The 26,511-nt window shown below is 37.6% G+C and overlaps 1 protein-coding gene across 21 annotated transcripts in view; it reads right to left on the reverse strand.

Annotated features, from left to right (window-relative positions):
* The window catches only part of NEB (nebulin), a 232,784-nt gene that overhangs the window by 37,533 nt on the left and 168,740 nt on the right, over positions 1-26,511 (reverse strand). For 18 of the 21 annotated variants that reach the window (XM_077153803.1, XM_077153822.1, XM_077153820.1 and 15 more), the window contains 17 exons: positions 25,546-25,650; positions 25,070-25,174; positions 22,727-22,831; positions 22,072-22,176; positions 20,470-20,574; positions 18,191-18,295; positions 16,143-16,247; positions 14,601-14,705; positions 14,140-14,247; positions 12,129-12,233; positions 9,758-9,862; positions 9,210-9,314; positions 2,859-2,963; positions 2,658-2,768; positions 1,724-1,834; positions 990-1,091; positions 776-880 (listed from right to left, as the gene is read on the reverse strand). In XM_077153803.1, the coding sequence (XP_077009918.1) occupies positions 776-880; positions 990-1,091; positions 1,724-1,834; positions 2,658-2,768; positions 2,859-2,963; positions 9,210-9,314; positions 9,758-9,862; positions 12,129-12,233; positions 14,140-14,247; positions 14,601-14,705; positions 16,143-16,247; positions 18,191-18,295; positions 20,470-20,574; positions 22,072-22,176; positions 22,727-22,831; positions 25,070-25,174; positions 25,546-25,650 (1,797 nt within the window). Of the gene's footprint in view, positions 1-775; positions 881-989; positions 1,092-1,723; positions 1,835-2,657; positions 2,769-2,858; positions 2,964-9,209; positions 9,315-9,757; positions 9,863-12,128; positions 12,234-14,139; positions 14,248-14,600; positions 14,706-16,142; positions 16,248-16,888; positions 16,994-18,190; positions 18,296-20,469; positions 20,575-22,071; positions 22,177-22,726; positions 22,832-25,069; positions 25,175-25,545; positions 25,651-26,511 lie in introns of all 21 variants that reach the window. The other 3 variants (XM_077153812.1, XM_077153802.1, XM_077153823.1) reach the window with 2 other exon arrangements.

The raw sequence follows: 26,511 nt of genomic DNA on the forward strand, positions 1-26,511 counted from the left end.
GAAAAGAAAAATCTCTAAATTGGAGGTGAAATAAGATATTCTTGAGCTTGAGCCCTAGGGGACCAAAATGTGTCCCTCTGAGAGATTTGGAGGTAGATCATGGGATCTGTGAGCTAAAGATGAAAACCCGTGATAACAAGGATACTCTAGATAATTACCCTAACAAGGGAAAATAGACAACAGGTTTGGAAAAACATTTCCAAGTCCATCTTCCCAATAATAAGAAATCTTCAAGAATGAAGCATTCCCTCTCAGTACTTCTGCTCACCATATTGTAATTATTTATCCATAGACATGTAGTCTGAAGATATCTGCTTACCCATACTTCCTGGTCAGACACTCAATATATATATATTGAATGAGAGAATAAATGTGACTGCATCTGCGTTCAAGAAGTTAGAATTTCAATACCCTTGCATGTTACAAGCCATGGGCGGCTCAGGTATGAATCAGATTCTTGGGACATAATTCTCATTGCCTGAGGAGAGGTTCCAATGAGACCTTGAAAGCTAATGTTACTGTCACACGAAGATTGTTAAGCATACAGATACCTAGTCACTAGCCCATAAGTGGAAAGGTGGAGAATCAGAAAGGCTTAGGTAGCTTAGAGGAAAACACTTTTCATGATATAACTTTTCAAAGCTTTGCAGTGCTATCAAACACCCAGTATCTGTCTTTGGCCACTTATATTGTACTTCCATTCTGGGAATACTTCTTCCTGTAAAGTTGCTTCTGTCTCCACACATTAGAGCTGCCACTTGCCCATTTGCATTACCTGGCTGCTCAGCTTGGCTGCTTTCTTGGCCATTTCAATGTCTGGGCGACCAAGCATGCTCAGCCCATGGCTGCCTTCCTTTCGGTGCTTAGCTCTGTACTCCACCTGAACAAAGAAAACAAAAAATAAGCAATACTTTCTAGGTGTTGGGAGCCTTGTGTTACTTGTTGACAGGGGAATCCTTAGGGACCAGGGACATTTTAACTACACTTACCTCACTGGCCTGCTTAGCAGCTTGCGTGGCCTTCTTGATGTCTGGCCGATCTGCCACGGTGGTATAATGCAGGTTCTCTTTGGCATCTTTTTTGTAAGCTACCTTTAATGGGGGAAGAAGATGTTCACTTATTTGAGAGATACACTATCTCTCTTAAGTGAAGGAACTCTTTTGCTTAAAACCAACCAATTCCCACCACTGTTTTGTTTTGTTGTGAGTAAGCAGGCAGAAATTTACTGAGTACACATGCAGAGAAGGACCATGTGGGCACTCTCTCAAAAAGAGCTGTGAGAGGCCCCGACACTGTGGGGCCAACTGCTTTTATAGATTTTTGTTCCTTTTGTAATTTTCATGAACTATTTTACAACCATCCCCTGTTCCTTTCTTCTGTGATGCTTGAGTGTAGATGACTCACTCAGGTGGGGGGTTGTTTGGCCCTCAGGTGCTATTTATTGCTGTTCTCAGAGAAATATTTCTCCTTGGGGCCTGACCACTTCTGGGAATTAGTCCTTTGCTTAGCCAGTCACTGCCTCTACTTCATTTCCCCCTCAGAGATTTCTAGCTCCTTTACTCTTAAGGGAATTTGGTCAGATGGTCCACCTTGTGTAGCTGCAAATTGTCAGCCACTACTGTATTTTTTAAACTGCCAGAGGAAGTTTGAGGGTAACACTTCCAGGAGCAATCCCTAGCACATACTAGTTTAGCCTCTGAGAGTGTGGAGAGGGGAAACTTACATTACTCTGCTTCTTGGCCACTTCCATAGCATGTTTCACCTCTGGTGGCTCCAGCATGATGGAGTAGTTGGATTTTCCTTTCTCCTTAACGAACTTCTTTTTGTAATTTGTCTAAAGAGAACAAGAATTGCGTAAGCAGAGCAAGTTTGGAATAAATGTGATTTATTTGAAGAACTGTGTGAAGATCTCCAGGGAAATCCTTGGACCCCATTATGGCATTAGTCTGGGATCACTGACCCTTGTTCTGATTAGTTTTTCTCGGCCTTCTTTGTAGTGGAACCCGATTCTAGGACTATCCAGCAATCTTTGCTGAGTACAAGTAAAATTAAATTCTTCATTCACCATTTCTACCTTTTTTTTTTTAAAGAACCATAAAGGACTCATAAAATATACCATGGCTACTCCAGCATTATTAGTAAGGACACAGAGGGAAAAGTTTACTGAAGTACAAAAGAGGTGATTTTACTTCTCTAAAATTGTTTAGCAGCTTAGTGGTAGAAGAGGTCACACCTAATTAGCACTGCTTCTTCCCCTTAGAAACATTAGGCCAATAATATTTATATCCTTAGATATAAAATATCCTGTGGCAAATCCACATTTTCCATAATTTCTATATATCCACAACTCAACAGATCTCTCTAAATTCTACTATTGCTCCCATATTTTAAATTGGAATGTCAAAAAGAATTGAGGAAAAAAAATAATTTAGTTCTTTTCTTTTTTTTAACCAGAGTTGAAGGTTCACGTGAAAATATTGTTGGCAAGAGTGAACTACATATTCGATTCCTGGCCCATACACCTGAAATAAAAAGAGTGAAGCTACATAAAGGAAAGCATTTGTAAGCCAAATATCTGCTTGCAGTCTTAGTCTTGCATGGGATTCTAAAATAAAGTGGCATTGTTGCTGCAGAGAGTCCTTTGGCTGGTCACTTACATCACTGACATTCTTGGTCACTTCCTTGACGTGAACAGTGTCCCGGGTCTCTGGCAACGTTGTGTACGAGCCCTGGGCCAAATGCTTCTTGACATAGTCCTTATACTTGTTCTGAGGGAATTCACAGAGAGCTCGTTAATGTGCTTGCCTGGGGCTCCAGCCCAAGAAGGGAGCAGAGCATAAGGCTGCTTGGAGGGTTACCTCGGACACCAGATGGCTAACATTCTTTGCCAGAAGGATCTGAGGTGTGTCTGGCACAGCATGGCAGGATCCTCTTTCTTTCACATGTTTCTCTTTGTATTTCAGCTACAGTGGTAAAAAAAAAAAAAATAGCTTAGCTTCTCTAAGTATCCTGCATGTTTCTGAAGCCTCCAAATCACTAGATCTAGCTAGACGGACAACATGTTTGACACTCTAGAAACATTAAGATTCGGTAAAAGATTTGATGTTTGGGAACCTCAGGAAATATCCAAAAGGGATTTTTACTTATCTATTGCAAATACAGGCTTGAAGAGCAATCAAAATAGATCTTATGAAGGTTCTTATATATATATATATGCCCTTTGGGTCAAAGGATTTTCAAACATGACATTTGACACATCCCAAATCCTGGGAGGCCTTAGTCCCTTACAGATGAGGAAACCACTGCATAGGAGGTGTATGATCCCACAGAAAATGAATGGTAAGTTTTCATATAGAATCCATCCAGACCTTCAGATTCCTAATTCTCTTCTTAAAGCAATTTTATTGAGATAGAGTCAAATACCATACAATCTATCCAAAGTGTACAATCCATGGCTTGCAGTATATTTACAGAGTTGTGTATTCATCATCACAATCAATTTTAGAACATTTTCATTACTCCAAAAAGAAAGACCCCATACCCTTTTTACTCCCTTATTACTGACACTTAGCATTAGTGTGATACCTTTGTTACAAGCAAGGAAAGAATATTAAAAGATTACTGTTAACTATAGTCCATAATTTGCATCAGGTATATTTTTTCCCAAATACCACCCCACTGTTAACACCTGTAATAGTGACATACATTAGTACTAGTTCACAGAAGAACATTCTTATATTTGTTCTCTTAGCCACAGTCATCATCCACAATGAGGTTCACTGTTACACTGTCTCATGTTTTATCCTTACCTTCCTTCTAGTGACATGTATGACCATCAACTTCCCCTTTCAACCACGTTCACACACATAATTCAGCACTGTTAATCACACTCACAATAATGTGCTATCATCATCTCTACCCATCTTCAAATTTTTGCAGTCAACCTAATTCAAAATTCTACACAAATTAAGCATCAGCTTCCCATTCTCCACACTCATTCTATCTCCTGGTAAACCTATATTCTAAATTTTAATTCTTTGCATTTACTCATTATAATTAGATCATATTAGTGAGATTATACCATATTTGTCCTTTTGTGACTGGCTTATTTCACTTAACACAGTGTCCTCAGTGTTTAGCCACATTGTCATGTGCATCAGGACTTCATTCTTTCTTACAGCTGAGTAATATTCCATCGTATGTATATAACATGTTTTGTTTATACATTTATTGGTTGAGGGATGCTTGGGTTGCTTCCATCTTTGGGCAAATGTCTGTTTCCATCCCTGCTTTCAATTCCCCTGGGTATATCCAGCAGGACTGCTGGATCATATAGCAACCCTATACTTAGCTAACTGTCTTTCACAGCAGCTGCACCATTTTACATTCCCACCATCAGTGAATGAGTGTTCCTAGTTCCCCAAATCCTCTCCAATACTTACAGTTTTGACTTTCTAACAGTAGCCATTCTGGTAGGTGTGATATATCATTGTGGTTTAGATTTGCATTTTCCTCATACCTAGTGATATTGAGCATCTTTTCATGTGCTTTTTAGCCATTTGTATATGGTCTTTGGAGAATGTCTACTGGAGTCATTTGCCCATTTTAAAATTGTGTCTGTCTTTATTGTTGAGTTGTAGGATTTCTTTATATATTCTGGGTATTAAACCCTTATTGGATATTTCCAAATATACACTCCCATTGAGTAGACTGACATTTCACCTTTTTTACAAAGTCCTTTAAAGGAAAAACTTTTCAGTTTCAAGTAGGTCACATTTATCTATTTTTTCTTCTGTTGCTTGTGCTTTGAGTATAAAATCTGAGAAACCACAGCCTACCACAAGAACTTAAAGATGCTTACTTACAGTTTCTTCTAGGATTTTTATAGTCCTGGCTCTTTTCTTTAGGTCTTTGATCAATTTTGAGTTAACTTTTTCATAAGGTGTGAGATAGGGGTCCTCTTTCATTCTTTGGATATCCAGTCCTCCCAACACCATTTATTGAAGAGACTGTTCTGTCCCTGTTGAGTGCACTTGGCAGCCTTGTCAAAGATCAGTTGGCCATAGATGTGAGGGTCTATTTCTGAACTCTCAATTTGGTTCCATTTATCATGTCCATCTTTTTGCCAGTACCATGCTGTTTTGACCACTGTAGTTTGGTAATATGCTTTGAAGTCAGGAAGTCAGGAAGTATGAGTCCTCCAACTTCATTCTTCTTTCTCAAGATGTTTTTGGCTATTAAGGACCCCTTACCCTTCTGAAATAAACTTGATAATTGGCTTTTCTAATCCTTCAAAGTAGGCTGTTGGAATTTTGATTGAGATTGTGTTGAATCTGTAAGTATTTTGGGTAGAATTTATGTTTTAATGATATTTAATTTTCCAATCCATGAACACAGAATGTCCTTCCATTAATTTAGGTGTCCTTCGATTTCTTTTAGTAATGTTTTATAGTTTTCTGTATATAGGTCCTTTACATCCTTGGTTAAATTCACCCCTAGATATTCGATTCTTTTAGGTGCTATTGTAAATAGAATTTTTTCCCTGAATTCCTCTTTAGATTGCTCATTCCTAGTGCATAGAAAAACTACTGACTTTTGAGTGTTGATCTGGTATCCTGCCACTTTGCTGAACTCATTAATTAGCTCCAGAAGCTTTGTTTTAGATTTTTAGGAACTTTCTACATATATGGGATCATGTCATTTGCAAATAGTGAAAGTTTTACTTCTTCCTTTCCAATTTGGATACTTTTTATTTCCTTTTCTTGACTAACTCCTCCAGCTGGAACTTCCAGTACAATGTTAAATAACAGGGATGACAGTGAAAAATCCTTATCTTGTTCCAGGTCCTAAAGGGAAAGTTTTTAGTCTTTCACCACTGAGTATGATGTTTGCTGTGGATTTTTTTGTTTGTTTTGTTTTGTTTTTATCATGCTGAGGAAGTTTCTTTCTACTCCTATTTTTTAAAGCATTTTTATCAAGAAAAGATGCTGGATTTGGTCAAATATCTTTTCTGTGTCATTCCAGATGACTATGGCTTTTCTTCGTTGATTTGTTAATGTGCTGTTGGATTCAATTTGCAAGTATTTTGTTGAGGAGTTCTGTACCTTTAGAGAGATGATTCTGTAATTTTTTTTCTTATAGTGTTGTTATCTAGGTTTGGTAATAGGGTGATGTTGGCTTCATAAAATGAGTTAAGTAGTGTTCCTTCCTCTTTAGCTTTTTGGAAGAGTTTGAGCAAGATTTGCATTAATTTTCCTTTGAATGCTTGGTAGAATTCACCTGTGAAGTAGTCTGGTCCTGGACTTTTTTTCTTGATAGGTTTTTGATGACTGATTCAATCTCTTTACTTGTAGTTGATTTACTGTAGTCTTCTATTTCTTCTCAAGTCAGTGTAGGTTGTTCGTGTATTTCTAAGAAATTGTACATTCCATCTAAGTTGTTTAATTTGTTGGCATATAGTAGTTCATAATATCCTCAAATGATCCTTTTTATTTCTGTGGGATCAGTAGCAATGCCCACCCCCCCGCCCATTTCTAATTTTATTTACTTGCATCTTTTCTCTGTCAGTCTAGCCAAGGATTTGTTAATGTATTGATTTTCTTAAAGAACCAACTTTTGGTTTTGTTGATTCACTCTATTGTTTTTTAAATACTCAATTTCATTTATTTCTGCTCTATTCTTTGTAATTTTCTTCCTTCTGCTTGCTCTGGGATTAGTTTGCTGTTTTATTTTTGTAGTTCCTCTTGGTGTGCAGTTAGGTATTTAATTTTAGTTCTTCCTTCTTTTTTAACATAGGTGTTTAAGACTAAAATTCCCTCTCAGCACTGCCTTCACTTCATCCAATATGTTTTAATAAGTTGTGTACTTGTTTTCATTCATTTCCAAATATTTACTGATCTTACAAATTCTTCTTAGACCCACTGATTGTTTAGGAGTGTGTTGTTTAGCCTCCAAATATTTGTGAATTTTCTTGTTCTCTGCCTCATATTGATTTTCAGCATCATTCTATTATGGTCAGAGAGAGTGCTTTGTATAATTTCAATTTTTAAAAATTTATTGAGACTAATTTGTGGTCCATATCCTGGAGAATGATCCATGAACACCTGAGAAGAATTTATATCCTGCTTTTTTTGTGTGTTGTAATGTTCTGTATATGTCTGTTAGGTCTAGTTCACTTATCATATTATTCAAGTTTTCTGTTTCCTTATTTATCTTCTGTTCAGATATTCTAACTAATGATGATAGTGGTGTATTGAAGTCTCCAACTATTACTGTAGAGATTTCTATTTTTCCATTCAGTTTTGCCAGTGTTCGCCCCATGTATTTTTTTTTTTTTTTTTTTTTTTTTTTTTTTTTAAAGACAGAGAGAAGGAAGGAAGGATAGAAGGAAGGAAGGAAGGAAGAAAGGGAAACATTTTTTAAACATTTTCTTGTTTTATTGTATTCTGTTTCTCCGTTTTTGTTACATGGGCTGGGGCCGGGAATCGAACCGAGGTCCTCCGGCATAGCAGGCAAGCACTTTGCCCGCTGAGCCACCGCGGCCCGCCCCGCCCCATGTATTTTGGGGCACTTGGTCAGGTGCATAAATATTTATGATTGTTATTTCTTCTTCGTGAATTATCCCTTTTATTAATATATAGTGTCCTTTGTCTCATAACATTTTTGCATTTAAAACCTATTTTGTCTGATATTAGTATAGCTACCCTATTTCTTTTTTGGTTACTGCTTGTGTGGAATATCTGCTTCCAACCTTTCACTTTCAACTTATTTGTGTCCTTGGGTTTAAGGTGAGTCTCTTATAGACAGTATATAGATGAATCATACCTTTTTGTGAAAAATCCATTCTGTTGAGCTGTCTTTTGATGGGAAATTTAATCCATTAACAATTCAATGATATTACTGTATAGGCAGTTTTTACTTCAGCCATTTTATCTTTTGGTTCATATATATATATCTTATTTTTGTCTCTTTTTATCCTTTTGGTTACCCTTGCTGATAACCTTCATTTCTACACTCTCCTCCAATCTTCTCTCTCCTGTGTTTTCCTGTATAACTCCCTTTAGTATTTCATGTAGAACAGGTCTCTTGTTCATGAACTCTCAGTTTCTGCTTATCTGTGAATATTTTGAACTTTCCATCATTTTTTAAGGACAGTTTTACTGGATAAAGAATCTTGGCTGGAAGTGTTTCTCTTTCAGGACTTTAAATACATCATACCACTACCTTCTTGCCTCCATGGTTTTTGAGAGGAAATCAGCACTTAGCCTTATTGTATTTTCTTTGTATATGACAAATTGCTTTTCTCCTGCTACCTTCAGAATTCTCTCTTTATCTTTGGCATTTGAAATTCTGATTAGTATTTTCCCGGAGTAGGTCTCCTGGGATTTTCCAGCCAAAACAGGAACAGCAGTCTAGGAAAGGGGTGTAGATTGATTCCAAAGTGCCTGAGGAGGAGACCCAGAGGGACACCAAACTTCTCTTCAACAGTTCACTGGATCTGTGCTTTCCCAGTCTTCAGCTAATTGTTCCCCACAGTTCTAAGGTGGTAGACCTTTAATTCTCCAGCAATTCTGCCTCTTTTGGGGGCAGGGTTGAAGCAGAGTCTGCCAGCCACTTTTGTCCAGGCTAGGTTGAAAACCTAACATGGAGCCAGGATTCAGCAATCTGAATTTGCTAATCAAAAACTGAGATCAGTGCTTGGCTGTGGCCCCCTCGCCTCTGTCTCAATTCTTGGGGAAGAGGACGCCTATTTCCGGTTATGGATGGGCACCAGCCTCCATGAGTAGAAATTTTTTCACAGCTCTTCACCACAGGTTATCAGTCTCTTCTTTCTGCTCTTCCCTGGATGGTGTAGTGTTCTTACAGTCTCCGGAGCCCCTGAACAGTTGTTTCAAACAAAGCCTGGCTGTTTAGTCACTGCCCTGGAGGATTATCTGAATGAGCTCTCTACTCAACCATCTTACCTGGAAACTCCCAGATTTCCTAATTCTTGCTGTGTGAATTATCTTGTCATACAGCATAAATCAAGAAGGGCCACTTGGATCTGCAGGCTTTTTCACTGCTGCTGTCCTGCTCTGCAATTCAGCACCTGCACCTGAGCCCCCGCAGAAGCAGCCCTCCTCTGTCCTTTCCTGGGTGACCCTGGGGATTGCGGTGTAGAAGATGACTCTGAGCAAAGTTAGGTGTCATAGAAGGGCTTGGATACTTACATCACTTTCTATCAAAGAATTCCTGAGTGCCAGCACCGTATTTTTATCATCAGTGACGGAAAGTTTGCAACCCTTGAGGAACTCTCGGTCCAGCTTATATTCAAACTGTAACAAGAAAGTCGGAGGAAGAGTCATAGACACAGAAAGAGAGTGGGCATTTGATTAAACCCATGAGTCTACCCCTTAAGTGTAGTATGAGGTCTTGAAACCAAAATGAAGAGAGGTGATTCCTGGCCCCTCACTGCATATTGGGGTGTTCTTTTCCAGCCTGACTGCTACAACCAAGCCCTCCCAGCTGCTCTCCCCTGGGTTCTCCCCAGCCTCAGTCAGGACTCTGAGCCTTTTGGATCTAGCAGCAGCAGTGGGAGAACAGGCTCTGTCCAGTCCTATTTCCTGAGCTTGTCTTCCACTCCTCACAAACCTCTTGTCCGTGGATTGCATGTGAGGTAGGGTTAGTGTCAACTACTGTGGCTATCATGAATCATTAATTTTTTAAATTTCTCAGGTGTGTTATACAGTTATGATTATCTTCGTATCTCCTATCTTACATCGCTTTGCTGCAGGGATGACTTGGCTGCCTGGATGAAGTCTGGCCGGTCAGGAATCCACCTCCAGTGGGCTTTGTTTGCTTCATACTGCTTCTTATAGTCCAGCTGTTTTTTAACAAGATGAAAATATATCAGTTCATTCAATAGGCTGAATTCATGAATACATACACACAGCATAGAGGGACTCATCTTGTATTTAATACACTGCAAATCATGGTTCTTAATGCAGAAAGAGCCCAATTTAAATTTCTCTACAATTTATGTGGTTAGTTGGCCACTCAAGCAGTCATCTGGTGGGACCCAACAGACAGAGGTTAAAAGTTTTAAAGGCCTCCAAGTGAAATGATTTCACAATCTCTCTAACTCTGCCAGTCTAGATAATCATATCCACTAAGTTCTTATAATTTCTAATTAAGGCTTAATTATTTCAATTATCAAAAACTTATGAGTGTTTATTTTATACCAGACACTTTCCTAAATGCTTTGTAAGTCTTAACACATTTAATCTTTACAACAACCCATGAAACAGAGAGCTGAGGAACTGCCTAGAAGGATTAAGTAAGCTGCCCAAGATGAGACAGCTAGTAAATAGCGGAGCTGAGATCCAAACCCAGGCAGTCTGGCTGCAGAGGTGATTGTGTACTGCTAGACTTTCCTCCAGGCAGGAGAACCGACTTGGCCTGGGCCAACACAGAAGAGTTGTGTTTAGCCATCACAGTGTATGTAATTTAATTTGAGTGTCCTTGTGAAGGACCTACACTATCAGGCATGTTTCCTTCCCTGCTCTTAAACTCTTTCTCTCTTTTTTACTGAGGTATAATTTATCACAGTAGAATGCACAAACTTTATACAATTTGATGAGGTTTTTCTATTTTGTTACGAAAAATTTCAAACATATGAAAGAATTGCAACTATATTACAGAAAATACTCCTACAACTGCAACCTGGATTCTACAATATACATCTTACTGAATGTGCTTTATTCCACATCTATCTCTCTACCCATCCTTCAGTCATTCCTCAGGCCACCTGTATACTACCCGCCAGCTTCTAAAGGCATTTCAGTTGCTGGTCTAATAAATACAGTCTCTCTCTGGCATTAGTAGGCAACTAGTTGGCTTATAATGGTTTCATTATACTAGCCATTTACATATTTTTAAAAAGTCAGCGTTTCTCTAAATACATAAAAATGTTTCTGTGGTTGAGGCTTTAAATGCCCTACCACAAAGAAATGAATCAGTGCAGGGAGTATACAAGCAGGGGGAAGGTCTATGCCGAGTCCTGGCAGCTTTAAGGGGTCAAGTTATTTTTCCTTTCAGAAGAAGTAGGCTCTAGAGTTTAGGGAAGGAAGAGAGCATGGAGGAAGGAAATAAAAGATGCTAGGCACTTTCTGAAACATAACCCTCATTTCAGAAGCAAATATTTTCCTTCTCCCTGCCTTGATCCAGAGACACAGCCACTGTGTGGCATAGGGTTAGGCTACTCTCGCTCCTCCCCAGGCTCCTCTGTGAGAACTGCAGTCTAGTGATTAGAGTTCAGTGTCATCACTCATGCTTCTGGTGCCTAATTCTTTTTTTTTTTTCCGGGCACAATCATATAACACATTTGTTTATTCAAGCTTAACATTTTTCTTTTTGATTTTCCTATCGCTCTGATAATTTAGGAAACAATTAGATACCTTACTACACCATACAAAAGCAATGACTATAAATTATTGTATATCAAACAAACACAATGTGCAAATGCCGACTTTCATGTCAATGAAAGCAAAGTCCCTAAATCTAAACCTAAGATTTACTGTTGAAAAGTAGATGGCAACCTATGCACTATGGATGAATATGTAATGATATGTAATAAATATACCAAATATATCTTTTGAATTTTGACTAAGGCAATTGAGTTTTGACCTTGCTAGAAAGGTTGACTCTCACATCCATTCTTTTCCTCCATTTCCACCAGCCCCAATTTAGATCTCCATTATCTTTACATTGGTTTATTGAAATATTCTCAGAACAGTCCCCCTCCTTCCAGCCTTGATTCTGCCTCAAATCATGCTCTACATTGCCCTTATATTGTTCTTATTTATTTTTTTCAATCTGCTTAATTTATTTTAACCTTTGTTCCCCTATTATTTGTTTATTTCTTATCTATTTTTTTTACTCATCTGTCCATCTGATAGATAAAAGGAGCATCAGAGATAAGGTTTTCACAATTACACAGTCCCAATGCAAAAGCTATGTCGTTATTCTGGTGCCTAACTTTGATCTGGACTCACTGTCGCTCAATCATCTGAACAGATGTGAAAAGCAGCTACCTGTCCATAGAAACTGATAAATGCCCCCTGAAGCATGGAGAAGTTCCTAGAACTCACATTGGTATTGACTTTGTAGGCATCTTTGGCTGCCTTAATATGAACAGCATCTTGCTCAATGGTACAGTTGGACTTATTTCTTTGGTAAACTTCTTTGTATTTCAGCTGTGGAAAGAAACACAATGATAAGGTCAATTTTTTTAGAGTAGCCTACAAAGGGTTGTTAATAAAGCAAGAAATGACTATAGTGCACAATGCTTCTTAGGACAGGGGAAAAAAAATCTGTTGTGAAGAAAGAATATAGCTATGTAGCTATACAGCTGTGTGCCTTCCTACCTTGACCTTTAAAACTAGCTCCCCAGGGCACACTGATAGGTTCACCTGTGGCACCATAGGACTTATGTCCCTTCAACTTGTGCTGAAAGGGCAAAGGGATAGCTATGCATGCTTTCCCTTCCTGCAATCAGAAAATCTTGAGTTTGTCTATCTGTCTGCCACAGGGCTGAATCCCTGAGGGCAAAGATTATATATCATTCATCACTTCATTTCTAGTGTCAGACACATAAAAACAATAAATATTTGATGAATAAATTGATGGATTCAGTCATCACTGTTGTCATTGCTGGAATCATATCTCCCAAGTTTTGCTGTGGGGGGTTCAGATGAGAAGCGGGGTGTGGGGATAGGGAAGGATTAGCCTCTGTGAGCCCAATGGGATAGGTAATTTCCCCATCCTGGGCCTGGGATTTCAAAATAGCCTCATCCATTTTTGTTCTTAAGTTTTAGAGCCCTGGGCAAAGTCTGGGCCTTCTCACTGATTGTTGTGGAATGATCCCATGTTGTAACACGGTTAAGGCTGAAGTAAAATTATTCTAAGGGAAGCAGAGTAGTGTTTATTAAACTTGTTGGATCATAAGAATCACAGTTTTCTGGGCTTTACCACAACTAGTATATCACTATCTTTAAGAAAAAGGCTTGGAAATCCATATTTTTCAAACATTTCTTAGGTTATTCTTATCAGGAAAATTTGAGGAAATAGAAGAGAAATGCTTCATCTTTCTGCAGTGATACGGAATGAGCTGTTCCACATAAGGGACCTACTTGGTAGATGTTCATAAGCACTAATGTTCATGTTTAAAGAGTAAAAACTTTTAATGTTTCGCATTCCCAAAATGTTTTATAGGTTTCTGCCTTCTTAAATGGTACACTGAATGTACTTAACATTTTTTATGGCAACTCAGAGTAAGTAGTATGAACATATTTATCTACCAAAGAATTCCTGAGCTCCAGCCATATTCAAGATTCCACAGTAGGCTTTATTATTCTTTCTGGTGCCAGAAGAGCAAGTAGCCATGGAGTTCTTTAAATAAATCCATTATTTCACCCAAAATGAGGATAATTTTAAACCACAGAATCAAGATATGTATCTGAAAATTAATTGATATAACTCAGAGTATTAGATTATAGCAGCTAGTTTGTTCCTCTTAGTCAAGATCAAGCTTACAGAATGGTAATAGGTTTTATGGCACAACACAGTATTTTCCACAATGGCTTCAACAACATCTCCCATTCCACATGCTCTCCTGCAATGTGACCCTGCCACGCATTAACAGATGGCATTTATCTCTTCACTCCTTAAATCTGTGTAGGGCACTCTAACCAGTAGAATATGGCAAAAGTGACAAGGTGTGACTTCTAGGAGTAGCCTTTAGAAGGCTGGAAACTTCCATTTCCTGCCTCTTGGAGTACAGCCACTATGCTGTGAGATGTCCAGGCCACGTAGAGAACCCATCCATGCAACAGCCAAGCTTGAGCTACAGCCACATAAAGTGAGTCATCGTGGCTGTCCGGGCCCACCTGAACTTCAGATGCCTGCCAAAGCATGAGAAGTAGAAGAACCACCCAGTTCTGCCTAGTCAGCTTACAGAACCATGGGTAAAATAAGACAATTGTTTTAAGCCCGTATGTTTTAGAGTGGCTATTAAACAATAATAGATAACTGCACCAGGGTTTGCTATATCACAGTAGAAAGAGGTCAAGATAAAAGGGACTGAAAAGCCATGAGACTTACATCACTGACTTCATCTTTAACCTTACGGACATGCAGCAACATGGGTGTATCATGAATTGTGGTGTAACCTCTGGGTTTGGCCTTGTTGTATTCCAACTTATAAAGTATCTGTAGGAGATTAGAAAGCAGAAAACGTTATTCCTCTCAATTAACAATGTAAAACTGTAAATGCAAAGTGAATTTTATTTTGTTCTTGAGTGAATATAAGGGAAAGATGATTCTATAAACTCAACAGGAGATTTCAGGCTCTCTGCTGAGGCCACACTGTTTTTCGGCTGGGGGAGGGGGGTCTGGCCAATTCAGTTAGAACAATTCTCTGTTGTGAAAGAAGAGTCCTATACATAGCAGGACATTTAGACTCCCTGGATCCCCCACTAAAAGGCAGTAAAGTCTCCCAGATACTGTGATGATCTAAAATGCCCCTTGAATTTGGGAATCCATTCATTGTGTCTCATACTTACATCACTGATTTGTTTATTAACTTTTGTAGTACGCAGATGTTCTGGCGTGTCCACAATTGAGGTAAATTTGTCCTTGGTTTTTTCATATTTCTTTCTGTATTTGATCTAAATTGTGGAAAAGAAGAGTTAACTCTAAGAAGAGAAAATAGGGCTTTAAGGAATCTAACTTTCCTCTTGAGAGAGTCACACAGCCAATAATAAATTATTATATAAATCAAGATGTAGGAGATGGTGTCATGGTAGCTTTTTCTTTAAATCCAAACTGGAAATGTTTAATATAAATCTGTATTTGGTAGCAACATTATAATGCGGTAAGCAAACAATCAAAGAAAACAATGACAATTTCTAATGTTTTAAACATATGCAAACTGGCCTAGAGAGGTTGAGAGACTGAGCTAAGGGCATATATACAATTAAGTCTCAGAACCAGGCTAGGTCTCTGTTCTCTGGACTGACAAATACTGTTTCACTTACATTACACAGCATCAAATATGTGTGATCCCTTAATAGCTATTTCTCCATATTAAACATGAAACAGGGACATAAAATAAAAAATGAGTATATAATATTTGAGGTAATCATTTTTTAAAATGCTTTCATATTTGTAATTCCTAGTTTACAATTTTTTTTTCATGCACAGAAGCTTTGTCAAGACATACAGATAAAAAGAATGCAACAAAATTTCATGCACAATAATTTGATGATCACATCAGGACTAAAGCATAAGTTCAGGCAAGCAGAATGTTCGCAGGGAGACCTTATTTACCTCATTTCACATGCTGATTTTATGGAAATTAAAGTGATAATACAAGTTGCTAATAACTTATTAACTTTTTTTTTGCATGGGAACAATGATATTTTATTAATACAGTATCTGGTAGTTAACCAATCCTCACTGTTCAGTGCTACAAATTTACATTTCACTCTGTGATGGAAAGGTGTTGGTGTGTGTTTCAACTGGCCTTGTAGGAAGGCAGTATTATCAGTGATGTTGTTAACAAGTGTGCTTGAGAATAGAATGCTGGGAGGTTCTAAGAAAACTGAGCAAATTCAAGAGTATCCATGAATATGTACAAAATTCAAAGAACTTCCCTGTAATCCTCATCCCCCCCAAATGATGCAGTTGCTGTGATACTTGAACAATGGAAAAATGAGATGAAAACATTCAATATTCAGGCATTTTAAATTCACTGAATCTATGTAATGTCTTCAGTGTGTAAGGAATCTTTTTTATGGGAAAATACTGAAAAAAAACATATAAATTACTGTTACACTAATTTGGAAAATAGAGTTTGAAAGAGTATCAGCTAATCCTAATCAGAGTTCCAAAGGGTTGAATGGTAGTCAGCTGCCTGTGTAAAGATTATGGTTGCAGCATCATCACACTGGCCCCATCCAGAGTTCATTTACAAGGAATGTATATTTATGCAGCTTTATCATCTGAAACCAGCATGGGGTAGGGAAAGGAAATCAATGAAAGCATAGATGTGAATGTATCCAAAGGCTTCTAACCTTCCTTCTTTACATCACATCAGACGTTACCTGGCTCCACATGTGTGTATTGTAGAGGGCAGTCAACATATCTGGACGCAGAATTTCATTACATCCTTGTTGAAGAAGCATCTTGGCACTAGATTTATATTTTTTCTGTTCATGCAAAGAGCAGTGAAGCACAAAAGAGACTTATGAAGATAGGAAAGAACATGGCTGTATATCCCAGTCACCTCTGAGTGAAGAGATGTAGGAATACATACTTTATGTACTCACAGATGTATGGGTGAAGACACCAAATACATTATAATGCCAACCAGAATACTGCAATACTTGTGGTTGACATACAAAGTCCATGTAAACGGGAGATAGAGTTAAGTCTTACTTATGTTACTTTCAAAACTGTTTTATAGTAAAGAAATCATTGGAATAGTAAAATACAGGAAGGAGTTCCGTCTTCTTTCCTTCCATCATTTTGTTTGTTTTGTTTTTGCCTTTGCAACCCAAATATAATTTGGCATGGGGAAAGCAGTTGACATATAGGCCTCCAAAAGAGTAAAGGGTGAGAGGACCCAATGTTTCTTCTCATCTTCACCACAGCACCAGTGAGGACACAGAGCAGGGACTGGCACACTCAAATAGCTCGTGGGCTTTTTGGGTGGCTAGACAGATACTTTGACACGGAACGGTCCAATATCATAGGCAGAACCTATGACATCCTTGCAGCAGACGGACGACATCTCATGAGAAAACTGGAGGACAGTCTGCCTGGGCGGTCGGCCAGCCCCTCACAGTACCTGACTGATCTGGTCACCTGTGGTCTTAGCCAGCAGATGTCTAGGCTCATCGACCACCAGCTGGTATTTATCTTTCCGCTGCTCATAATCAGCTCTGTATTTTTTCTGCTCAAACACATCAAATTATAGCAAGAGTACAATTTCAAGGGTACACAGAAATGTCCCAAGTTAAACACTACAGGGAGCCAGAAATGTGTCATTTCTAAAGGTGGGCCCCAGAAGCACTCAGGTGATAAAAACAGGGAGGCAAAAAGAGCCAAGCGAATAATGATCACTTGAAGAAGGTGGGGGCTTGGGATCCATGTCTCCACGATGCTGAAAGTCGGCATGTGTTGTGGCCTAAACATTCTCCGTCTTTACACATGATGCCACTAGCAGTGCTTAGATTTCACGATATCTTACATTGTATTTAAAATAAGGTACTGATGCGCCACAGTTTTACCGTCTAAGCTGTGAGAATCAAAAAGTATAACTGATGCTAAAACAATTGTGGGCAGTTTGATTTAGAAAGGCACCTGAAAATCCTTTGAGAACTAGAAAAATAGAAACAAAACATATTAAGACTACCCTCCTAAGAGGTGATTCTTCAGATTTGTTCAGCCTGGAAATCTAACGAAAACGAATTAAATCAAATTTAAAAACAAGAAGAACAAGAAAAATGTCATACATTGCAATAATTATACCACTGGGTACGTTTTCATTTTTTTGGTACATTTTACTGGTATTCTAACACTGTTTTTGACTTTATATAAACCCTTGGAAAATGTGAAATTAAATACAAAACTATACAAACATAAATAAATTTATATCAGTGATCTTGAGCTAAATTTGACTTAAATTATTGTAAAGATTATTCCAGAAAAGACTGGGTAGAATACAAAGGAAAAATTTTGGTGGCAAATGGATACTTAATTATCCTTGAACTTATGGATCTCCCAGCTCTACACAGTAGTATGTTTAAAGGAGTTCAGCTGATAGTCAACAAGACCCTTCCTTTACTTCCTTAGTCTCATCCCTGACCGGACCATGCTTCCCTATGTCAGTACAAATAGAGGGCTATGGCTGCGGGCTCTCTTAGCACTCTGGAAGGTCCCTTCTCTTGTTCAAAGTCCCTTCACTTGTTCTTAGTCATGGTTTTGTAAGAACCCATTGGATGGTGACATTACAGAGTCTTTCCAAATCTTTATTTTGAATCAATGCTTAGAATGGCTTTTCCATCATTTAATATATGTTTTTAATCAAATACTTCTATAGATTTCTTAAGGGAACCAAATAGGCTTAATTGGATCAGGTCATACATACCTCATTCATCAATTGAGTTGCATATTTGAAATGCCTATTGATTGGACAGTCGGCGACGTACTTGAAATCTGACTTTGTCCTTTCAAATACTTCTTTGTACTTATACTAGAGAAAATAGAAAGTGCTTATTTTATAGCAGGCTGTGAATACGTAAGAATGAAACATGCATTTATCTTATCATATAATTGTGTCAATTGATTTATTCACAGACCTATGACTAAGTTCTTACTTGTCTCCCAAGGTAAGGAAGGGCAAAGCACCTAGATGTCTTGAAAAGTAGCCCCCAGATACATACTAGAAAACACTTTCATTGAATGGATTTCAAACAGATCTATTTTTCATACTGGACAAAAATTCAAATCAATTTGTTCTTTGCTCCTATATATAATAATGATTATTTTTTTAATTTGAAGATGTTTAATATATGCAGTTGCTGGATTTCAGTCTATTAGTTTGAATATCATTTTCTAGTAAATTATCAGATAATCATAATGTTTCAGAATAGGGGTCAGCTGTTAAGACCCATAGGTCATATGGAATGTTCATATATTAAGAATGTTTGTGTTTGCATGTTGATTGGTTTTATTAATAAAAATTTTTAAAAAAAACAAAACTTAGGCTTAAGAGTCACCCCCACAGAACCTCTTTTGTTGCTCAGATGTAGCTTCTCTCTCTCTAAGCCAACGCAGCAGGTGAACCCCCTGCCCTCCCCACTATGCGGGACATGACTCCCAGGGGTGTAAATTTCCCTGACAACATGGGGCAGAAATCCTGGGATGAGCTAGGACCCATCATCATGGGCCAGAGAAAGCCTTCTTGAACAAAAGGGCGAAGAGAGAAATGAGACAAAATAAAGTTTTAGTGGCTAAGAGATGTTAAAAAGAATTGAAAGGTAATCCTAGAGGTTTTTCTTATGCATTCTCTAGATATCCCCTTTTAATTGATAGTGTATTGAAGTGATTGGCAGGACTCACCTAAAACTGGTGAGCTGTGTTCCAGTAGCCTTGATTCCTGAAGGTGATTGTATAACAAGATAGCTTTTACAATGTGACTGTGTGATTGTGAAAACCTTGTGTCTGATGTTGCTTTTATCCAGCATATGGACAGATGTGTAAAAAATATGGATAAAAATAAATAATGGAGGGGATGAGGGGTAAAAAAAATTGGGTAGATTGCAATACTAGTGGTCAATGAGAGGGAGGGGTAAGAGGTATGGTATATATGAGTTTCTTCTTTTTATTTCTTTTTCTGGAGTGATGCAAATGTTCTAAAAATGATCACATGTATATGATGATATTGTGAGCCACTGATTGTACACCATGTACGGACTATGTGTGTGAAGATTTGGAAATAAAAATATTAAGAAAAAGGAAAAAGACCCATAGGTCAAATTTAGTCCACTGCCTATTTTTTTTTGTTTTTTTTTTACATGGGCAGACACCAGGAATCAAACTTGTGTCTCCGACATGGCAGGTGAGAATTCTGCCATTGAGCCCCCCTTACACCACCCAGAAAAGAATGATTCTTTTTATATTTTAAGGGGTTATAAAAAATAAACAAAGAAGAATATGTGACAGGCTGAAGGTGACCCATAAAATCTAAAATACATACTATATAGCTTTCTTTTTTTAATTAAAGAAGTTGTGGGTTTATAGAACAATCATGCATAAAATACAGCATTTCTATATACCAATCTATTATCAACACGTTGCATTGGTGTGGCACATTTGTTACAACCGATGAAAGCACATTTTTTAAAATTATACTACTAACTATTGTCCATGGTTTAACTTAGGGTTCACTGTTTGAGTTGTGCAGTACTATTTAGCCTTTTAAGAAAGATTGCCAACCCTACTTTAGAGCTCAAAAGAAGCTTTACTTTGGAAACAGGAAAATGATGCCCATAAAAATGAAGTGATTTGCCCTGTTCATAATCAAGTTTGTGGATCCAAATGACCTCAGTTTATATTTGCTACCATATCAGCTCTTGCATGGTAAATTACTCTAAGACAAGTTAATAGGGAAGGAATTCTGGAAGAGCCACAAGGAGTTATATTGAGACGACCTTTCATCATATTAAAATAAATGACTATAGATAGTGAGGTCAATACTAAAGAAATTCCAAAGGAGAGTGAACAATTGAAATATTTACCCTAACCACAGGTCTAGAAGCAAGGACAGAGATGGAAATACGAAAGGCTATTTTCTCAGTGTTAATTCTCTCTGTGGGTACAGGTATATGGTAAATGGATGTGGCTATTCTCCTTCAGTAGTCATACCTTACTGTAGAGAGTCTTGTTCTTTTCAGCCAGAGTGAAGTCAGGAGTATCGTAGGCATAGCAACCAATGCCCTTAAGCCAGGTCAAATCTTCTTTATACTTCACCTGGGAAAACCACACCAAAAAGTTTTAAGAACCTATCTCCACAAAGCAGTAGATTAGGATCTGTACATGTGAGATGAAGAGCTCTGAGTCCTGAAGTATATGTAATAATAATGATTAAAAATATACAAGTAGCTCCCTGTAATCCTGATTTCTGCTAACTTTATGGTATATTGTTATTTAGTATACAAAACTCATCTTTAATACTAATTAAAGCAATTCACACTTAACAGGCATACTTCCCTAGACAGTATATCATTAGCTTGGCAGCTGTATTTTCATATACAGAGGTGAAAATGTGTTTCTAAATGACAATCGTTATGTGCTTTAATTACTTCATAAAGTTTTCTCTTCAACTGACCAAAAATTTCAGCTATTTTATAGCTGAAGGATATCATTTCCAGTCATGTTATATCTCATACATTTAAAAGAAAAATTAGATTTATAAATTTATAAATTTGAACATGTTATTATCTCATTCAAGTTGAAATTTACTCATTTAGTAATTGAGTTTTATGATTTAAACTCCCATCCACAAGATCTAAATTTTAGCCAAGTGCTTAATCAATTTTTTTTTGTCTTTCTTTTTGTTTTTTTGGGCAAAGTGTCATTTTCATTATCATAAGAATAATGATATCATAAGAATAATAATAATTTTCAATAATGAAAATTTCATTATTCTTATGATGTAATCATTTTGAGAAGTTTATCTATATTTATATCTCTCCACCCCAACAACAAAGTCACAATAGAATCTTGAAGCAAGCTGTTGTTTCAGGAGTTGCTTAGCAAGAGGGGCATCTGCTCTCCAGATTCTACAGCTGTCAGTATTGGGGGCAGAAAAGATTCTCAAGTATGGCTGGTTCCAGCCTGCTCTTCTCGCCCTTGGTCAGGCTGTGGTAGTGTCTGTGGGTGGGGGCTGCCCTGGAAGAGGCTAAAGCCAAACTAGCTGGGGAAGCAGAGAGAAGCCTCAAAGCCTACACATCTCCAACACTAGCCCAGCTCCAAGGAGTCCTATGTTCCAGGCACCACGTTTTTGCTCACAAGCCCATATCCCAAAAGTCTATACCCCTACTCGTGTCAATTCACCCATCTTCTACAAAACGAGCATTAGGAAAGATCTCAGAGGTCATAGACCCAATGGATTTCAAATGAAATCTTCAGGCTCTAATTTGCTGATAGTGTGTGGACTACGAGCTGCTGCCCTCTCGCACACTTCATTTTTCTGGACCATGAGTTTTTTTTTCTCCTTTTCTACCCTAGGGAGATCTGCTAGACCAGGAGTTAGCAAAGAGTGTTCCCCAGATTGGCACCATCAGCATCACCTGTGAACTTAGACATTAAATTCTCAGACCTACTGAATCAAATTCTGGCAGGGGGCAGGGAGTAGCATTCTTTGTTTTAACAAGGCTTCCAGGGGAGCTTAATCCATGTTTATGCAATGTTTGATTTCATAACTCATATGAGTATTTATATGTAAAAATAGATTTCAAGACTCACATCACTGACTGCATCAGTGACCGCCCGATGATGGAAATGCTCTGGACGATCGGGAATGGATCTCCAAAATCCCAGCTGGCTCATGTAGTTCTCCTTATATTTCACCTACAGTAAAAACACAAAGACAGCTTTAAAGTGTCGCCCAATGTTCATATTAAAAAGTCTATCTGGTGGTTGTATAACCATATAGCTTTTATAATGTAACTGTGTGATTGTGAAAACCATGTGTCTGATGCTCCTTTTGCTAGGGTATGGACAGATGAGTAAAAAATATGAATAAAAAATAAATAATAGGGGGAACAAAGGTTAAAATATATTGGGTAGATTGAAGCACTAGTGGTCAATGAGAGGGAGAGGTAAGGGGGATGGTATGTATAGCTTTTTTCTTTTTTATTTCTTTTGCTGGAGAGATGCAAGCGTTAAAAAAAATGATCATAGTGATGAATACACAACTATGTGATGATATTATGAGCCATTGATTGTCCACCATGTATAGAATGCTTGTATGTCAAGAATATTTGTATGTTTGTTTGTTAAGGATTGACAATTAAAAAAAAAAGTCTATCTGGGCAGTTTTAGAAAGGAAGGATGCTAAAAAAAAAAAGCGATGGTGGGTTATTTAGCAGAACACAAGTAGAAACACGGAGAGACGTACTTTACTGATGTCATCTGTGACCTTGCGGTGATAAACGATGTCCAGAGCATCCTTCACAGTGTGATATCTCCCTTTGGTCTTTTGAAATGTTTCTTTGTAACGTAGCTGGAAAGAGATAAAGCACATGGATCAAGAAAAATTGAGAAGTTAAATAAATGAGCTATTTTAAAGCTTGAACTCTCTTGAGCCTTCTCTTTTAGGATTCCCCAGGAATAAATTTAGGAGAAATTAAAAAGCTCATTTCAGATTCTGGAAGAGAAAAAGGACATTAAGGAAAAACTAATGAAATCCAGATAAAGTGTGGAGTTTAGTTGATAATAATGTGTCAATACTGGTTCATTAAGTGTGACAAATGTATGACGGTGATGTAAAGGTGTTAATAGGAGAAACTGGCTGTGGGTTATGCAGTAACTCTCTTTCTCATCTCTGCAACTTCTCTATAAATTTAAAACCATTTAAAAAAAAGTTTATTTAAATGTAAAATAAGCAAGAAGCAAATTTGGGTAGAGGCAAAAACCAAATATACTAGTGCGCATGGAGAGAAGAGAAAGATTTAGCTTCTAACCCCTGGTATCAATAAATCCATTCTCTACAAAACAGTCTGAAATTTTCTTTCATTATGCTCTTAGACTTTTTGATATTTCAAGAGACTTTTTGATATTTCAAGAGACTACAGTTCTGACTTTATCTAAAAATACCATGGCAGATTCATCCCCTCTACACAAGATAGGTCCTTCTCTGAGCAGTCTATTTGCAGCCTCGAAAAGGTCTTTTCTTTTTGGGTAGCTGAGCAAACATATAATGAAAGATATCTTTTCTTTGTCTTTGTAATTTTTATTTTTCAGACGGATAATCCCATAAATTTTGCTTAGCTCACCATGCGGGGCCAACGTGGTAGATGGCTGAACTTAATGCCAGACACCATCCTTGTTACAGTGGACTGCTCAAAGATTAGGATTCCCAGTACCTGAAGGGATGAGGCTGTCCAATGGGGCACGGTGACCCCAGGGGGAAAATTTCACTGTGTGACATTGCCAAAATGTGATGACACAGATCACACTTGCCTCAATTTAATATCCAAGAGTCACCTTGAAGTGGAAAAGATGGGAATGTCACAAGAAGACTAAAAATACCCTAAGAGATAGATTTTGAGAAGTGTATATGATTTTTTATATATGTATATATATACTCAAAGTTATATATAAAAAATTTTATTGTAATGATATATATAATATAAAATTAGCCTTTTAAATCAAGTACTTAATTCTATGTCTTGGCCTATGTTTTAAGAACTAGCTGGCATTGCCTTCTTTCCAATTGGTAGACTCCCTTAGCTCCAAGTAAAAATTTCTGACAAAATCATGGAGCTGAGATACTGTTCCCATTTGCTGTACTTCTTGACATTTCTTCTTTGTGATCACTGAACTGACCTTAAGATGCACTGAAATCCTAGAACTATGTTGTTAAGTTGAGAGCTTATGGGCTGGCTTGAACTGTGTCCATCCTAGTCTAGGGATTCTGGACTGGTGATGGATGGGTACTGTGCTTTATGAATTGGGTTCTGAGACACAAAATAGGTAAGGACTGGCCGTCTAATCTTGGCTGTCCAATTTCATATCACCATAACAGGAAATACAATTACCATTAAAAGGCAGTCTTCCCTTGAGCCTGAGGAATATGAAATGAAAGTCTGTCCATCTTAGTTCTAACTAATATATCATGCACATCATCTATAGTTACAGGTCATGTTATAGATCTATACTTCTATAGTAAGTGATAAATAAATACATAGTTATATTTATATAGATACATATATCTATATTGTAGATATTTAATTAAAAGTATATTAACTAAGAGAATTAAGAGAACATTTTCTGAGGGTCATCTTGAAGCCAGCACTGTGCTAGGAACGTTATATTCATTACCTTGTTTAGTATAATTTGATTATTACATGTCTTATTCTCATCGTAAATAATTGCAAAAAAATTAGGCAAATTATATACAGTCAAACAGCAGGCAAGTGCCAGCGACAAGATCTGAAACCACGTTTGACTGACTCCAAGCACATGAGTTTATAGTTCAGCATCCCTACGAAATGCTACCCAAGAATAACAACGTTATATTTTTGGCCCAGAAGAGCAATGAGAAGACAACAGGCATCTAAACCTTGCAGCACTGTCCTTATCTTCTTCACCTAACTCGTACTGCTTGTGCTATTTTTGTTTTTGCTTTCCTGCCTCACGTTGTGGCTTTGAGCTATGATAGGACTGTAACATCTTACGTCAGATAATTCAGCATCAGCTCTCCCTAAAGCATCAGAAGAAAGCAAAAAGAGATGCGTACATCACTGGCATTCCAGTAAGCCTTCTTGGCTCTGATGAGGATTGGTGTATCTGGAACTGGGGTGTACTTGTCCTTCATCTTTTCATACTGAATCTTGTACTTTGTCTAAGAAATACAGATAGAAGAGAGAGACAAACTTAAGTTCAAGTATTCTCATCCTTCCCACTTATAACCAGTTCACAGTATTCAGCCAAGGGACATACTCTGTAAGAAAACAGTTTTGTGTCCTGTGTTCTGAAGATGCTGTTCTGTGTTTTGAAGATGTTAAGCATGACTTATTGTAGTGAGCTCTCTGATTAGAGGTAGCAGGTGAAGGTTTTTTTTTTTACATGGGCAGGCACCAGGAATCAAACCTGGGTCCTCGGGCATGGCAGGCAAGCACTCTTACCTGCTGAGCCACCGTGGCCCACCCTAAAGGTTTTAACAAAGGAGTTTTTCTTCTAACCCAGCACCCTGTTGCCAAATCCCCGGCTTACCTCACTGACCATGTCCTTCACATCTTTAGCATGCCTCAGGGCTCTTGTTTGGTTTCCAGCATGATGATGAGGTCTCTCTTTGGTGGCAAGTTCAATATACAGATACTAAACAATAAGAGAATGGAGTGAGATGTTAGCAACTTGAAATATTTAGCGCTCACTATTCTTTAATTCCAATCCTTAAATGGGAGGAGAGGTGTTTGCTTATTGCTGTTTTGCTTTTGTTTTTATATATGTGTTTCTGTTAATTTGTCTCTCTGTGTTTCACATTTGGAAACACATGTACACACGTGTTATATAATATTCCTACTACTGAGTATAGTCTAATCTAAAGCCTTGTGCTATAGTACGATGACAGAAAAGCAAGATGATTATATTAGAGTCCTCAACATTAAAAAATAAAATGCCTGTTTGCATGAAATCTGGTTTCATTTGTCTGCAGACAACAAATAGGTCCTGTGGAGTGAATCAAGCAATTATTTTTCCCTATGCAGAGTCCACATTCAATGACAAAGGTAGAGAGCACTAGAAATGATGTGGCATCTACCTCTCATGTAGGCATAAGCTCAGTTAAGATGGCCTGAAAGAAAGCCACTTCTTTTTTAAAAATTATTTTAAAAATTTTATTATTAAAACCAATCAACATACAATATGAGCATTCTTTTTTATCACATACTTGTATATTCATCATCACGATCATTTCTTAGAACATTTGCATCAATTCAGAAAAAGAAATAAAAATAAAACAGAAAAAAATTCATACATACCATACCCCTTACCCCTCCCTCCACTGATGACTAGCATTTCAATCTACCAAATTTATTTTAATATTTGTTTCCCCAATTATTTATTTTTAATCCATATGTTTTACTCGTCTGTCAAAAAGGTAGATAAAAGAAGCATCAGAGACAAGATTTTCACAATCACACAGTCACGTTGTGAAAGCTGTATCATGATGCAATCATC

This window comes from Tamandua tetradactyla, chromosome 3 (assembly GCF_023851605.1).
Source record: "Tamandua tetradactyla isolate mTamTet1 chromosome 3, mTamTet1.pri, whole genome shotgun sequence".
NCBI classification, from domain to species: Eukaryota; Metazoa; Chordata; class Mammalia; order Pilosa; family Myrmecophagidae; genus Tamandua; species Tamandua tetradactyla.